Source organism: Aquarana catesbeiana, linkage group LG12, assembly GCF_042186555.1.
Source record: "Aquarana catesbeiana isolate 2022-GZ linkage group LG12, ASM4218655v1, whole genome shotgun sequence".
Lineage (NCBI taxonomy): Eukaryota > Metazoa > Chordata > Amphibia > Anura > Ranidae > Aquarana > Aquarana catesbeiana.
The window spans coordinates 146,307,262-146,325,367 of record NC_133335.1 but is presented as its reverse complement, the minus strand read 5'-3'; the positions used below and the strand labels follow the sequence as shown (position 1 = coordinate 146,325,367).

The 18,106-nt window shown below is 44.2% G+C and overlaps 1 protein-coding gene across 1 annotated transcript in view; it reads left to right on the top strand.

Annotated features, from left to right (window-relative positions):
- The window catches only part of CNTD1 (cyclin N-terminal domain containing 1), a 147,198-nt gene that overhangs the window by 51,000 nt on the left and 78,092 nt on the right, over positions 1-18,106 (top strand). Inside the window, exon 3 of the mRNA XM_073608383.1 lies at positions 700-775. Within this exon, the coding sequence (XP_073464484.1) occupies positions 700-775 (76 nt within the window). The remainder of the gene's footprint in view (positions 1-699; positions 776-18,106) is intronic.

Here is an 18,106-nt window from a genome sequence, read left to right as displayed (position 1 = left end):
CGCCATTACTAGTAAAAAAAAAAATATGAATAAAAATGCCATAAAACTATCCCCTATTTAGTAAAACTATAACGTTTGCGCAAACCAATTAATAAACGCTTATTGCGATTTTTTTTTTTTTACCAAAAATATGTAGAAGAATACGATCAGCCTAAACTGAAGAAAAAAAATGTTTTTTTTATATATTTTTGGGGGTTATTTATTATAGCAAAATGTAAAAAATAATGCGTTTTTTTAAAAATTGTCGCTCTTATTTTGTTTATAGCGCAAAAAATAAAAATCGCAGAGGCGATCAAATACCACCAAAAGAAAGCTCTATTTGTGGGAAAAAAAGGACATCAATTTTGTTTGGGAGCCACGTCGCACGACCGCGCAATTGTCAGTTAAAGCGACGCAGTGCCGAATCGCAAAAAACGCTCTGGTCAGGAAGGGGGTAAATCCTTCCGGGGCTGAAGTGGTTAAGCAAGACAACGCTTGCAAACCAAGTCAGGATTAAAAAAAAATAATAGCTTGTATTGCGAAACACTCGTTAACCGCGTTACTCGCAATCTGAGGTATTACTGTACTTTTTGTTTTAATTACAATGTAATTGTACAGCAACAGTGGTGATTATTTTTTTCATTACACAAAAGTCTTCTATGTTATGAATAGATCTTAATGGCTTTGATTAATATATAATATTGATGTTTTATATTGCAGAGCTCATTTTCTTGTTAACAGAGCATTGGTGCCAAGATTGCTCCACTAAGTATCAAGCAGTAGAACTTCTTGACAGGTACAGCTATTGTTCAGGAAGATATGTAGGTTGAAAGTTTACAAATGTGTTTCTTTTAACCACTTAGGAACCGGAAGGATTTGCCCCCTTAATGACCAGGCCATTTTTTGCGATACGGCACTGCATCGCTTTAACTGACAATTGTGCGGTTGTGCGACGCTGTGCCCAAACAAGATGTATGTCCTTTTTTTCCCCACAAATAGAGATTTCTTTTGGTGGTATTTGATCACCTCTGCAGTTTTTTTTTTTTTTTGCACTATAAACAAAAAAAGACTGGCAATTATGAAAAAAAAAAACTAGATTTTTTACTTTTTGCTTTAATAAATATATTTTAAGGGTGGTGATCAGAGATTTTTAGCGGGACTGTGACATTGCGGCGGACAGATCGGACACTTTTGACACTTTTTTGGGACCAGTGACATTTATATGGCAATCGGGGCTAAAAATAGCCACTGTGAAGGGGTTAACACTAGGTGGCGATCAAGGGGTTAAGTGTTCCCTAGGAAGGTGTTTCTAACAGTGGGGGCAGTGTAGTGACTGGAGGAGGAGAAAGATCGCTGTCCCTAATCACTAGAAACAGCAGACCTGTCTATCCTCGCTGACAGAAAGGGGATCTGTCTCTTTACATTGACAGTTACCCGTTCTGTCTCTCTCAGAAGCGATCGCGGGTGGCCAGTGGACATCGTGGCCACCGGCCAAGCGCATCGGCTCCGGCATCGCGCCGCGGACGACTGCGGCCCCTAGTCTTAAAGCGGCCGACGTACAATGGCGGCGATTCACCCAGGGGAACCAACCTGCCGCAGTACAGCTGCGGCGGCTGGTCTTTAGGTGCTTAAAGTGGACCTTAAGTAATTTTTTTCATCATTCCATCTATTAAATCTTCTGTCCTTGTTGTTTAACTGCTTGCTGCCCGCCCACCATCAAATGACGGCGGGGCGGTGCAGCTCTTGTTCTGGGATGACCTCATATGACAGCGACCCAGAACACCCGCTCTCGTGCAGCGCGGCGATCACGGCCACGCCGTGTTGCTAGGACACGGCGCAACCCCGATCTCTGTAAAGAGCCGCGTCCATGGCTCTTTAACCATGTAATCGGCTGTGTTCAATCACAGCCGGTCACATGTAAACAAGGAGATGCCGGTAACTGGCTCTCCTCGCCTCACAATGACAGAGTGTGAGGAGAGGAGAGCCGATCAGCGGCATCTCCTCACAGGGGAACATCTAGGGATGTAATCAGGGCACTGATCATCAGTGCCCTGATTACAATAAATGAATACAATGTCAGAAAACAGTGCCCACCATTGACAGCATATAGTGCCCACCAGTGGCAGCAGTCAGTGCCCACCACTGCCCACAAGTGCCACCAATCAGTGCCCATTAGCGATGCCAGTTAGTGCTGGCTATCAGTGCTGCCCATCAATACCCATCATTGCTGTCGATCAGTGCCCATCAGTGTCGCCCATCAGTGCCCATCTGTGCCGCCTATTAGTGCCCACCTGTGCCGCCTATTAGTGCCCATCAGTGCCACCCAACAGTGCCCATCAGTGCCACCTATCAGTGCCCATAAGTGCGGCATATTAGTGCCCCCTCATCAGTGCCACCTCATCAGTGCCCATACGTGCCACCTCATCAGTGCCCACCAGTTCAGCCTATCAGTGTCGCCTCATCAGCGCACATCAGTGAAGGCGAAAAATTACTTAGTTACAAAATTTACTGACAGAAAAAAGTAAAAAACATTTTTTTTTCTCAAAATTTTTGGTCTTTTTCTTGTAAAAAATAAAAAACCCAGCAGTGATTAAATACCACCAAAAGCTCTATTTGTGTGAAGAAAATGATAAAAAATTTGTTTGGGTACAGTGTAGCACGACCGCGCAATTGTCATTAAAATTGCGACAGCGCTGAAAGCTGAAAAATGGCTTGGGCAGGAAGGGGGTGTAAGTGCCTAGTAGGCAAGTGGTTAAAATTTGGATAGTAAAACTTTTTTTTTCTGCCAGTAAATACCTTTATACAGCCCACTTCCTGTTTCTTGTCTGGTCATTAGCCTAGGGTTATGACATCATGCACAGCTCTCTCTCACGCTTGTGAGAGTTTGCCAGAAAGCGAGGCGGGGATGAGTCATAAGAGGGCCAATGAGAGCTGCAGAGCTGGAGGGAGATTTCTGCAGGATATTTGGCAAGTACAGAATCACAGTATATATAAAATAATATGCAAAGTGGTTGGAGGGAAGCTTCAGAATGGCAAAGATGTTTTTATTACAAATTATGTGAGCAGACTGCAGTCCTTTTTAAACCTAGAGTGGCCGATGCAGCATAAAGGGTAACTAGACCTAGTCCCTATTCAGTCTTTGATGCAGCATGCATATGCATGTTTTTTTTTATATGCATGGGACAGCCTCTTCATTTCAATGAGCTGCCCTAATCACGACAAACACGGCAAAGAAGCTCATGTACTTTGTTGAGCTTTGAGTTTTTTTCACATTTTTTTTCTCCTTGCTTTGCTAGTTGCTTTTGGAATGCCATTGATAATAAATGTCAGCAAACACAATCCTTGAACACACACAAACTTGCACAACTTTGTTTCAAATCATTTTTATTGAACTTTCTCAAAAGGTATAACCGTGACCTATAAGGTCAGAATCATCAGAAAAAAGAGAAACTGGTAGTAAGCTACCACAAAATCATATGTTACAACTCAAGATCAAATATTATATGGACAATGCAACTTTCATTTTACCATTTTAACAGTACACTAGTTGTCCAATGGTTAAATCACATAAGATCCTGCTGCGTTGCTTCTTCTTTTTTTTTTTTTTTGATCCAACAAAAAGGTATTTATTTTGCAGAATTGGTATACAAACAATGTCATCAGTGCAATACAGTTTAGTACCATGCATCTCAACAAAAGCAATAAACAATATTATATCTTCATTAACAAGTTACATTATTCCTCACAACCCAGTGCTCAACCAACATTGATTCCCAATAATCTGTCCGCAACCAGATCCACCGGAGCAAGTCCTGGTACATCTAGCCACGGTGCCCATATGTTCTCAAATTTGGGTGCACTACCCCTGTGCTGATATATAAGTTTCTCCATTCTTAGCACCGCACCAATGTTAGTAATCCATTCCTTTATGGTCGGGGGATCCTCAGATTTCCAATGTATCATAATTAGTTTCCTAGCCTGGAATAAGACTCTGTGGATAGCCTCTCTAGTGTGCACTTCCCACTCATATCCTTCCAGTGAACCCAGGAGACATGCTCTCGGGTCCTGTGGAAGAGAAACTTTAAATATTTAGTTGATAGTAGTCACTACTCCGGCCCAATATGTGTGTAGTTTGGGACAGCGCCATAGTAGGTGTATGAGGTCCCCATGGTCACGTTTACATCTTGTGCATATGGATTCAGATTGTAGGTTCATCAGGTATAGTCTGTGGGGAGTACAATAAATTTGCAACAGTATGTATAACTGAGTAAGTCTTTGTGATACATTCAGTGAGCAAGTACCTATCGCCTGAAATATCTCTTCCCATTGCTCCCCATCTAGTTGCCCAACGTTTGCCTCCCATTTCTCCCTCACTTTCAGGGGGTGATACTTCAAAATGGATTGTAACAATATAGCATAACATTGGGAAATAAAACCTTTAGATGAAACAGCATCCCTAATGAGGCTAAACACTGGGGTCGGGCATAGATGCCACTCCGAAGACCGGCTTTGTGCCGCAACTGCGTGACTGACTTGTAAGTAATGGAAATGCATCGAGGATGGTAGGTTGTATGTCTCCTTTAGGTCGGTGAAGGTGCGTAGCACCCCATTATGGAAGATTTGCTTAAGATGGGTAACCCCATATGCTTTCCACCTAGCTCCAGATTGCAGCTTGGCCAATTCAGTGTAAGTGTCGTTCAGCCAAATAGGACTGTACAGTCAGGTCCATAAATATTGGGACATCAACACAATTCTAATCTTTTTGGCTCTATAAACCACCACAATGGATTTAAAATTAAACGAACAAGATGTGCTTTAACTGCAGACTTTCAGATTTAATTTGAGGGTATTTACATCCAAATCAGGTGAACGGTGTAGGAATTACAACAGTTTGTATACGTGCCTCCCACTTTTTAGGGGATCAAAAGTAATGGGACAGATTAACAATCATCCATCAAACTTTCACTTTTTAATACTTGGTTGCAAATCCTTTGCAGTCAATTACAGCCTGAAGTCTGGAAGGCATAGACATCACCAGATGCGGGGTTTCATCCCTGATGATGCTCTGCCAGGCGTCTACTGCAACTGTCTTCAGTTCCTGCATGTTCTTGGGGCATTTCCCTTCAGTTTTGTCTTCAGCAAGTAATGCATGCTCAATCGGATTCAGGTCAGGTGATTGACTTGGCCTTTACATAACATTCCACTTCTTTCCCCTAAAAAACTCTTGGTTGCTTTCGCAGTATGCTTCGGGTCATTGTCCATCTGCACTGTGAAGTGCCGTCCAATGAGTTCTGAAGCATTTTGCTGAATATGAGCAGATAATATTGCCGGAAACACTTCAGAATTCATCCTGCTGCTTTTGTCAGCAGTCACATCATCAATAAATACAAGAGAACCAGTTCCATTGGCAGCCATACATGCCCACGCCATGACACTACCACCACCATCCTTCACTGATGAGGTGGTATGCTTTGGATCATGAGCAGTTCCTTTCCTTCTCCATACTCTTCTCTTCCCATCACTCTGGTACTAGTTGATCTTGGTCTCATCTGTCCATAGGATGTTGTTCCAGAACTATGTAGGCTTTTTTAGATGTTGTTTGGCAAACTCTTATCTGGCCTTCCTGTTTTTGGGGCTCACCAATGGTTACATCTTGTGGTGAACCCTCTGTATTCACTCTGGTGAAGTCTTCTCTTGATTGTTGACTTTGACACACATACAGCTACCTCCTGGAGAGTGTTCTTGATCTGGCCAACTGTTGTGAAGGGTGTTTTCTTCACCAGGGAAAGAATTCTTCGGTCATCCTCCACAGTTGTTTTCTGTGGTATTCCGGGTCTTTTGGTGTTGCTGAGCTCACCGGTGCGTTCTTTCTTTTTAAGGATGTTCCAAACAGTTGATTTGGCCACACCTAATGTTTTTGCTATCTCTCTGACGGGTTTGTTTTGTTTTTTCAGCCTAATGATGGCTTGCTTCACTGATAGTAACAGCGCTTTGGATCTCATATTGAGAGTTGACAGCAACAGATTCCAAATGCAAATAGCACACTTGAAATGAACTCTGGACCTTTTATCTGCTCCTTGTAAATGGGATAATGAGGGAATAACACACCTGGCCATGGAACAGCTGAGCAGCCAATTGTCCCATTACTTTTGGTCCCTTAAAAAGTGGGAGGCACATATACAAACTGTTGTAATTCCTACACCATTCACCTGATTTGGATGTAAATACCCTCAAATTAAAGCTGAAAGTCTGCAGTTTAAGCACATCTTGATTGTTTAATTTCAAATCCATTGTGGTGGTGTATAGAGCCAAAAAGATTAGAATTGTGTCGATGTCCCAATATTTATGGACCTGACTGTAAGCAGTATAGCCATCTGCCTTCTGGAGAAATTTGGATTTATTCCATACCTTTTGAACTAGACTATAGGTCGGGTACTTTTAATGTGGCTTAGCGAAGGCTTGAGCCTCCAAAGCCATGGAAATTGGTCCTCTGCGTACAGTGTGGAGCATCAGTGTCTGTGAAGAACTTTGAGACCCAGTCTCTGCCTCTCCCGCAGATCCAAATGTGCCAGTGAGATGTTGCAGCTGTGCTGCCAGGTAATACAACCAGGGGTTTGGCAAAGCCAAGCTCCCGTCGTCTTTGGGCCTTTGTAGGTGCTCTAGTTTGATCCTAGGGGGTCTATCTTTCCAAATAAGGCGGCGGAAAATGGTGTTTACTATTCTTAAGGGGATAACTCTGGTACTTCTTTACTTGACCCCTATGTCCAGTAAGAGATACTGTAAGTCATTACTAAAGCATTTACTGAATGCTACCCTGGAATGCATCCCCAGTATGTGGAAAAAAATATTTTCACTTACCATCTCTTAATGCTTCACCAGGGTGAAGGACATCTTACGGCCCCATCGTGTGTTGTGTTCCTAAAATAGAGGAGCACAACACATGATGGGTTTACTGGGACTTTTTTTTTCTCTTTTCACTTCCCACTCCCCTCAGACACCCTAGGGCAGTGATGGCGAACCTTGGCACCCCAGATGTTTTGGAACTACATTTCCTATGATTCTCAACTACACTGCAATGTGCATGCGCATCATGGGAAATGTAGTTCCAAAACATCTGGGGTGCCAAGGTTCACCATCACTGCCCTAGGGTGTTTCTCTTCCCTTTTTCAAAAATATTTCAAAAAGCTTTATGGTGTACATTGATATCGTGGGTATGACAGCTCGCAGGCCATGTGCACAGGTTCTGATTCTTGTACTCCTGAACTTTTTTTCACTAGCCGCTACCTCAAGGCTTTTATACAGTATTTGGGATTTATTGAGGTTCAACATCTTTCCTCTCAATGGAAGTTTTAATTGGGAAGTATACCTTTATGGTGCTAGTGACTCATTTCTATTGCAGTGCAATCTTCTGTACACTCCTGTGTTTTTTTTTTTTTTTTTTTTTTTATTTCTGTTGCTGTTGTCCTTCATGGCCTATTTGTACCCATTCATATTATCTTGTCATGTTGTGTTTTTTTGACTCGTACCATTAAATAAAGAATTAAAAAAAAATCATGTAAGATAATATGTAGTAGAATTAAAGTAATATTTTGTTTCAATTCATTTTTATTGAATTCTCTCAAAAGATATAACAGTGACCTATAAGCCAAACTCGCACAATTTGTGCACATTTATGCGCCACTATAGTGTGAATGCATACTTAACACTGAACTATAACCTGCTTATATTTGCCTTCTCTGACCCCTCCACCATCAACATGGTAAATAAATATTTAAATAAAATCTTTCCTTTTTCATTACATACAGTGGGGACGGAAAGTATTCAGACCCCCTTAAATTTTTCACTCTTTGTTATATTGCAGCCATTTGCTAAAATCATTTAAGTTCACTTTTTTTCCTCATTCATGTACACACAGCACTCCATATTGACAGAAAAACACAGAATTGTTGACATTTTTGCAGATTTATTAAAAAAGAAAAACTGAAATATCACATGGTCCTAAGTATTCAGACCCTTTGCTCAGTATTTAGTAGAAGCACCCTTTTGATCTAATACAGCCATGAGTCTTTTTGGGAAAGATGCAACAAGTTTTTCACACCTGGATTTGGGGAACCTCTGCCATTCCTTCTTGCAGATCCTCTCCAGTTCTGTCAGGTTGGATGGTAAACGTTGGTGGACAGCCATTTTTAGGTCTCTCCAGAGAGACTTAATTGGGTTTAAGTCAGGGCTCTGGCTGGGCCATTCAAGAACAGTCACGGAGTTGTTGTGAAGCCACTCCTTCATTATTTTAGCTGTGTGCTTAGGGTCATTGTCTTGTTGGAAGGTAAACCTTCGGCCCAGTCTGAGGTCCTGAGCACTCTGGAGAAGATTTTCATCCAGGATATCCCTGTACTTGGCCGCATTCATCTTTCCCTCGATTGCAACCAGTTGTTACCCTGAAAAATCTATATTTAAGATTTTTCATATCTTATAGATATGATGTGGGTTAAATAAGAGTTCTTTTCGACCAAGAGTGAAAGCTTCAAATATAATGACATTTATTAGGAAGCAGTTGAAAGTCTAGCTAATACACAGTCATCTATCTATCGTCTTACACCAAGGAAGAAAATATTAGGTTGAAATAAACTACCGTATTTATCGGCGTATAACACGCACTTTTTTCCCCTTAAAATCAGGGGAAAATCGCAGGTGTGTGTTATACGCCGATCCCCTGCGATCCCGAGCTGTCACAACTTCAAAATCGCCGACCGCGATTTGAAAATGGCGCCACCGGCACCGAAATACACAGAGCCGGTCCTCGGCTCTTCTCGGCGGCTCTCGTTCACTTTCGGCTCCACTCGTAGTCCCGAGCGGAGCTATCCGAACCTACTCGGCTCGCGGTCAGCGATTTTGAAGCCCAGGATGGCAGGGACAGAGGATCGAAGGCTGCACTGGGGCAGGCTGCACTGACAAGGCTGCACTGGGGAAGGCTGCACTGGGGAAGGCTGCACTGGGGAAGGCTGCACTGACATGGCTGCACTGAGAAGGCTGCACTGACAAGACTGCACTGACAAGGCTGCACTGACATGGCTGCACTGGGGAAAGGCTGCACTGAGAAGGCTGCAATGATGGGCATTTAAATGTAAGTTTTTTTCCCTTCAACTTCCCTCCTAAAAGTTTTTTTTTCCTTAAAATTCCCTCCTAAATTGGGGTGCGTGTTATACGCCGGTGCGTGTTATACGCCGATAAATATGGTATTTACATGAAGGAATACAGAGTATATTCCTTAAACCAGTAATCTAAGTTACAAGTAAGACAGACATTTTCCATAATTACCCTTTAGTTCCATTCTGATTGCTGCTGTTCCCCAGAGAGAGTTACCTCCCCCTTGGCTCTGAGTATATCAAACCAGGCTGATGTCTCATTGGTTGGCCTAGCTTGGATCATGATTGGAGGGCTTACTCCATAAGTCAGCCCCCTTTCATGCAAATCCTTGTGACTATGCTGGCCAGTTGATCTAATTGAATTTCCCCAGGAACTTGGGTATGGGTTGGGCTCCTTCCAATGTATATCCCAGCACGGGAACCCTTGGAAGCGAGTAGGTGTAAAACAATGGAATTGGCTCTCCATTGTTTGTATATACAAGCCTCGCCCACATTGTCTGCTCTTAACAAAAGCTTCAATGAAACCCTTTTGCCCTGCTTTCATAGATGCCAGCTAAATGAAATATATTAATTATTACAAGTTTTTACAGTTATTAATGGAGATTTCACATAAACCCATATGGCAACACAGTCGTCCTGTCTCTGCAGCTGAAAAACACCCCCACAGCTTGATGCTGCCACCACCATGCTTCACTGTTGGGACTGTATTGGACAGGTGATGAACAGTGCCTGGTTTTCTCCACACATACCGCTTAGAATTAAGGCCAAAAAGTTCTATCTTGGTCTCATCAGACCAAAGCATCTTATTTCTCACCATCTTGGAGTCCTTCAGGTTTTTTAGCAAACTCCATGCGGGCTTTCATGTGTCTTGCACTGAGGAGAGGCTTCCATCGGGACACTCTGCCATAAAGCCCCGACTGGTGGAGGGCTGCAGTGATGGTTGACTTTCTACAACTTTCTCCCATCTCCCGACTGCATCTCAGGAGCTCAGCCACAGTGATCTTTGGGTTCTTCTTTACCTCTCTCACCAAGGCTCTTCTCCCCCGATAGCTCAGTTTGGTCGGCTCTAGGAAGGGTTCTAGTCGTCCCAAACGTCTTCCATTTAAGGATTATGGAGGCCACTGTGCTCTTAGGAACCTTAAGTGTAGCAGAAATTTTTTTGTAACTTTGGCCAGATCTGTGCCTTGCCACAATTCTGTCTCTGAGCTCTTCAGGCAAATCCTTTGACCTCATGATTCTCATTTGCTCTGACATGCACTGTGAGCTGTAAGGTCTTATATAGACAGGTGTGTGGCTTTCCTAATCAAGTCCAATCAGTATAATCAAACACAGCTGGACTCAAATGAAGGTGTAGAACCATCTCAAGGATAATCAGAAGAAATGGACAGCACCTGAGTTAGATATATGAGTGTCACAGCAAAGGGTCTGAATACTTAGGACCATGTGATATTTCAGTTTTTCTTTTTTAATAAATCTGCAAAAATGTCAACAATTCTGTGTTTTTCTGTCAATATGGGGTGCTGTGTGTACATTAACAAGATAAAAAAATGAACTTAAATGATTTTTAGCAAATGGCTGCAATATAACAGAGTGAAAAATTTAAGGGGGTCTGAATACTTTCTGTCCCCACTGTATTTTATGTTAGTACCAATGATTTCTTCACTAGGTCTTTGTGATTCTCTGTGCAATAAGGGCAGATCATGGCTGAAAGAAGGGGTTGGCAGGGTTCTGTAAGCTACCTTTAAAATTACAGCACACTGCCTTCATATTCTCCCTTAGCCCTGATACAAGCAGCAGGTTGGCTATTGGCAGTAGTTCAAATATCAAAATGCCCTGATGGGTGGATGTCAGTTTGGAGGAATGGGCATTCTCAGGCAGGCAGCCATTTTATGCAGATCCCATAAGTAATGCCCACATGGGATGTTGAGCATCCATGATTGAACAAAATCCATTAAATGAAGGGGGTAGGCCAGGGACAGTTTGGGGGGTTAAGGGCCAATTCACACTATATGTGGTGACAAATACTTTACCACATGGTAAAATGTCTGTCACCGCAGGGACACACAGGAAAGAATTGTTTCTTATGTGGTCCATTCACATTGCAGCATAGTGTAGTGCTGCGCTGCAGCGCACTGCGATAAAATGCAGACATGCTGCATTTTATCGCAGCACACCGGCCCAATATTTGTTGTGCTGCCTGACATTGCACTGAAGTGTACTTTTTGTTCACTTCAAAAAAAGCTGGCACAAAAAAAAGGAGCCGTGGCAACCCAGAGCTGCTGGAGCGCTGAATCGCTCCAGCGGCTCCGCAATTTTTTATATCAGCAGTGTGAACTCGCCATAAAGGATACGTTCACCTTTAGTAATATGTTACATGTTACACCTATGTTTAGGGGGTAACATGTTACTAATTGAGCAGTCCCCCCATGAGTCCCCATTGTGACAGCAGCTGGCAGCTTGTAGTTCTACCAGGGTGCAGATGAGCTCTCTAGATAGTTCATTGATTCTTGCTGTCATTCAGTAACTGCTTGCCTGTAGGAGGTACAGGTAGACAGCTACACTGACATTCAGCAGAAGACTGACTACAGTACCTAGACCTGTATTTACAGGCTCCTGATAAAAAATAAATAAATGCACATTTCCAAATCGTCTTTCAGGACAGCACCCGAGAGATCATGGCTCCTCCTCCCACAGGAAACACCTCATCAATTAGGTCTTTAAATTGGAATCCTCCACGTTGCCTCATCAGTTTTTTGTGTTTCCTCCAGCTGGAGGAACACCTCTGGTGGGAGCCATGATCTCTCAGGTTATCCTGGGAGACACAGGTTCTCACCTGATAGGTCTTTTTAGGCTAGGAGAGTGAGCCTCCCACTTGCCTCTTATATGGATGGTCCCGTGGGCTCCCTCTCCCTCTTCCGTGCTCGGGGAGAGCCTGTACGTCCGGGGGTGCTGTCTAAAAATTTTTTTGGCCTACAGGTGGCCGTCCTCTGTTCGCCACGAGCTGTGGCGGCCGCCATGTTGCTGGTGGCACAAGAGCGCTTCAGCCACGTCCAGGCAGCACTTCCGGGTCGGCGCGTGCGTCATTTCCGGCGCAAAGCGCAGTGGGAGAGGGCAGGGTCACCTGGCGCCTTATTTCCGGTTCCAGGTCAGCGCAGCGGCGTTTTCGAATCTGGAACCGGTCGTTCTACCACGCACCGCAGACAGCTATGGATATCGATGCAGCGGAGAAGGGGGCAAGCCAAGGCGCCAGCAAGGCTAAGGTAAGGGACTGTGTCCTCTATTACCCTGGGCCGTTTTCTCCTGTGGGGGGGTTACTCACCCTTTCCCCCCCTTCCCCCCACCACCCCCCCCCCCCACCCCCCTCTCAGAAGGTATGTTGCAGTGGCTAGATTTAGATATCTGCCCTACAACAGGGGATTAGGTGGTGGTGGCTTGCTGGGCACATGGAAATGAGAGGTTTCTTCCTTAGTGCACCTGGGTGTATTATTTGCGCTGTATTACAGCCTTTTAAGCGTGGTTGCTTGTCTCTTTTCTGTTTGTCCAGGCCAAAGGTTCTGCCCAACCAGTCAAGAAAAGGTGCCCTGTTTGCAAAGAAAAATTAGGCGATGTTTGGACCAAAACGCTTTGTGCAGAGTGCATTACAAATTTGGTCAAAGAGGAGACTCCATCCGTTTGTGGCGACTTAGTGTCAACAATAAAGGATGAGCTCCGGGCCACCTTTCAAGCTTTTAGGTCAAACCTAAGAGAGGAGCCAGGTCCCTCTAGGGATCCTCTGGTTCCGCAGCCATCTTCAGAACCCCAGAGCGGTTCTCAAATAATTTTTGGGGGTCCAATATCCCAGGACGCTTCTCAAGGGTCCGTTTCCCTCGCTCCAGATGATACAGATTCTGAGGAGGAGGAAAATGAATCAGATACCACTTCTAAATACAAATTGTCACTAGAAGAGGTGGGAGGACTCCTGAAGGTAATCCATGCCACTTTGGGGATAGAAGAGGAAAAGAAGGAACTCTCCCTGCATGACCGCATGTATGCTGGTTTAGGAGATTCAAAAGGTCGTTCTTTTCCAGTCCATTCAGTTATCACTGATATGATTAAAAAAGAGTGGCTGGAACCTGAGAAAAAGCCTTTCTTTTCCCGGGCTCACAAGAAAAGATTTCCATTTGAAGAAAATCCAGATTCTATATGGAATAAGGTTCCAAAATTGGACTCTGCCTTTTCCCAGGTCTCTAAGTCTACGGACCTAGCCTTTGAGGATATGGGCACTCTGAAGGAGCCCATGGACAAAAGGATGGACCTGCTTCTTAAAAGAACCTGGCAATCAGTAATGCACAATCTGAAACCAGCAATGGCAACAACCTGTGTTGCAAGGAACTTAGATCACTGGGTTAACCAGTTGAAAGCCCATGTCATAGCAGATTCCTCAAAACAGGAGATTCTAGACTCTTTTTCAACCCTGTCGGCAGCAATATCATATATTGCAGATGCGTCTGCGGAATCTATCCGCATGTCAGCAAGGTCAGCAGCTTTGACAAATTCTGCCAGAAGGGCCTTATGGCTGAAGACGTGGCCAGGAGATGCTGCATCTAAAAATAGATTGTGTGGTATTCCGTTTGCGGGTGATCTGCTATTTGGTTCAGAGCTGGAGTCCATTCTTGACCGAACGGCAGATAAGAAAAAGTCGTTTCCAGTTAGGAAGAAACAGGTGCAAACCCGTAAGCGTTTCTTTCGGCCCCAAAAAGGTCAGCAGGAAGGGAAAATGCAGGGCAAGAGGAAGTCATGGTCTTCTCAGAAGCCCAAAGGTAGGGGTGGAGTGCTCTTCAATCCTCCTGCGGCCTCCGCAAAACCACAATGACTCTGTCAAGGTCGGGGGAAGACTACAGGAGTTTCTTCCTCAGTGGAGAGCCTTTTCCTCAAATCAATTTGTTGTAAAGATGCTCTCCCAGGGGTATGTGATAGAATTCACGGAAGAACCTACAAGAAGATTCCTGGTGACAAACGTCCCAAGGGACGCAGTCAAGGCTCTCGCCATGAAGTCCTTAATTCAGGAACTGAAAAATCAGAGAGTCATTGTTCCGGTCCCAGCGGGGGAGTTCTTCCAGGGGTTCTACTCACATGTCTTTCTGGTTCAGAAACCTTCAGGAAAGTTCTGTCTTATCCTGAATCTCAAAATGCTGAACAAATCGGTAGAATACAGAAGGTTTCGGATGGATTCAATATTTTCAGTAAGAAACCTCCTGTACCAAGGGTGCTATATGGCATCAATAGATTTACAAGATGCCTACCTCCACATTCCTATTGCCGCCAGATCGCAGAAATATCTGAGGTTAGCACTGAAAGAAGGGAAGAAGGTGGTACATCTGCAATTCAGAGCACTCCCGTTTGGTCTGTCATCATCCCCAAGGGTCTTCACGAAAATAATGGCCGAAGCTCTGGCGCCTCTGCGTCTAGAGGGGATCTCAGTTATTCCTTATCTGGACGACCTGCTGTTTTTTGCCCAGACCAGAGAAGGTCTTCAAGAAAACTTGCTCAGAGCCCGTGTTCATCTAGAATCCATGGGGTGGATTTTAAACCTTCAAAAATCAAATCTGATTCCCTCACAGGAAGTGTTATTCCTGGGTTTCCGTATCAACTCTTTAGAACAAAAAATTTTTCTTCCAGAGGAAAAACAGAAAAAGTTGATTCAAGTAGTGTCATTGCTACAGTCCAATCAAGTTCTGTCCATCAGGAAGGTTATGTCAGCATTGGGAACCCTGACCTCTTCCATTCCGGCCATCCAGTGGGCAAAGCTCCATTTCAGACCTCTGCAAAGTTTCCTGTTAAAAACCTGGAATCACCAGCAGGATTCACTAGATTCATTAGTGAAGATCCCTACTTCAGTAAAAAGAAGTCTGTGGTGGTGGAAGAACCAGACAAGGTACTCAGAGGGGCTGTTATGGTCCTTCCCAACTCAGGTGAGGTTGACAACAGATGCCAGTTCCTGGGGTTGGGGGGCTCATATGAGAGGCCGGTGGGCCCAGGGCTCGTGGGACACAAGAGATGCCCTGAGGTCCTCAAATTGGAGGGAACTAAAAGCTATAGAAATGGCCTTACTGACCTTTGCGAAAGAAGTCCAGGGGCAACATACTCAGATCCTGTCAGACAACGCCACGGCGGTGGCTTACATAAACAGACAAGGGGGAACCAGAAGCAAGGTTCTGCAGAGTTTGGCAAAAGGCATTCTGAGTTGGGCAGAGCTCCATACTCTATCCTTATTTGCGGTCCATTTAAAAGGGACCCTAAATAGAGTGGCGGATTTCCTAAGCAGGAACCAGATTTTAGAAGCAGAGTGGCAATTGAATCCAGAAGTCTTCCAGTTAATAGTGCAGAAATGGGGGCGCCCAAGAGTGGATCTCTTTGCCACCCAGGAAAACTCGCAAATGTCTCGCTTCTTCTCCCTGGACAGGAACGAGACATCACTGGGAGTGGATGCTCTGGCACAAGATTGGAAGTTTCACCTCTGTTACGCATTCCCCCCGTTTCAGCTTATCCCTCGGGTCATAGCGAAAATCAGGAAGGAGGGGACAACAGTGATTCTCATCACTCCTTTCTGGCCAAAAAGGCCTTGGTTTTCATCCCTTCTCCAGATGCAACAAGAACCTTACTGGCACCTTCCGTTAAGAAAAGACCTTCTGTTACAAGGTCCTCTATTTCACCAGGAAGTAGCAAAACTAAAGCTCACGGCCTGGCTACTGAGGAGCAGCTCTTGAAGAGGAAAGGTTTCTCGGATAGGTTGGTAGCTACCCTTCTGTCTAGTAGAAAGAAGGTTACAAGAGCAATCTATTCCAAAGTCTGGAAAATCTTCAACTCCTGGTGCACAGCATCTGACAGATCTCCAAAACAAATTTCTCCTGTGCTTGAGTTTCTGCAAGAAGGGGCGGACAAGGGCTTAGCGGTCAGCACCCTCAAAGTTCAGGTTGCTGCGCTGGGGGTATTCCTGGAAAAATCCATTTCATCAGAACCCCTAGTAATAAGATTCTTCAAAGCTCTTACCAGGTCTAGACCAGTGGTAATCAAAAGCTGTCCAGCATGGGACTTATCGGTTGTTCTACAGGCCCTGACCAAGGAACCTTTTGAACCCATTAATTTAGCCTCCCTGAAATTTATTACTTTGAAAACAGTGTTTTTAGTGGCTGTTACAACAGCTCGAAATGTCAGTGAGCTGCAAGCCTTATCAATCAGGGAGCCTTTCTTTTTCATTTTTTCAGACCGAATTGTTCTGAAGACGGATCCTAATTTTTTGCCGAAGGTCGCTTCGATCCAGAATCGAACTCAGGAAATAATACTTCCTACCTTTTGTTCTAATCCATCGGGTAAGAAGGAAGAAGAATTCCATACCCTGGATGTTAAAAGAGCAGTCTTGGAAAACACTAAAGACTTTAGATGTTCAGATGCTCTGTTTGTTTTATTTTCCGGTAATAAAAAAGGAAGACAAGCTTCTAGAGCAACCATTGCCAGATGGTTAAGAATGGCTATCTCAGAAGCCTATTCCCTTACAGGTCTGGAGAGTCCATTAAATGTCCGGGCTCATTCTACAAGAGCTTCCGCGGTGAGTTGGGCAGAAAAAGCTGGCGCCACCCCCGAACAAATCTGTAAGGCAGCTACTTGGACAAGTCTGACAACCTTTGCCCGTCATTATAGGTTAGATCTCATGACGGCTGGGGACCAGGCTTTTGGAAGGAAAGTCTTACAGGCTGTTGTCCCACCCTAAATGGAGTAAGTCTCGATTATCCTCTCGGGTGCTGTCCTGAAAGACGATTTGGAAAATTGCAAGTTAGACTTACCGGTAACTTGTTTTCCAATAGGCTTTCAGGACAGCAGTAACCCGCCCTTTGTTTATGCTAATGCTGTAATACTATGATATAACTGTCACTTATGTGTTGCAGCTGGGGCTGGAGTTCTCTACAAACAACTGATGAGGCAACGTGGAGGATTCCAATTTAAAGACCTAATTGATGAGGTGTTTCCTGTGGGAGGAGGAGCCATGATCTCTCGGGTGCTGTCCTGAAAGCCTATTGGAAAACAAGTTACCGGTAAGTCTAACTTGCAATTTTTTTTTACCTGCAAAAGGATCCGGCCTGCTATGGAGGCCTGCAGGAGTGAAAAGCTGACAGTACTGGCTGGGGACTTCCAAAAGAGGAGACAAGGGACCTTTCTGTTCAATATTGTTGCACAGAGCAGGTAAGTATAACCTCTTTTTTTATTTTAACTAAACAGCCTTTAGTATGACTTTGACTTTAAGGGCTTGTTCACACTACTACATTTCTAAAGCTTAACAAGCGCTCCTATAGTGTTAGTATTGGTGTAATGCCCCGTACACACGGTCGGACTTTGTTCGGACATTCCGACAACAAAATCCTAGGATTTTTTCCGACGGATGTTGGCTCAAACTTGTCTTGCATACACACGGTCACACAAAGTTGTCGGAAAATCCGATCGTTCTATACGCGCTGACGTAAAACACGTACGTCGGGACTATAAACGGGGCAGTGGCCAATAGCTTTCATCTCTTTATTTATTCTGAGCATGCGTGGCACTTTGTCCGTCGGATTTGTGTACACACGATAGGAATTTCCGACAACGGATTTTGTTGTCGGAAAATTTTATCTCCTGCTCTCCAACTTTGTGTGTCGGAAAATCCGATGGAAAATGTCCGATGGAGCCCACACACGGTCGGAATTTCCGACAACAGGCTCCGATCGGACATTTTCCATTAATCCGACCGTGTGTACGGGGCATTAGACTTGCATTAATGAGCTTTAGTATGGGCATTAGACTGGTGTTTTACAAACGTTAATGACGAGTTAAAAATGCTCCCCATTTGTCAACACTGATGCCAAAAAGGCATTTGACCGAGTTCATTGGCATTATATGTTTGCGGTTCTAAAGCATGTGGGACTAGGGGAAACTATGATTAGATGGATTACCTAAATCTACTCAAGCCCTAC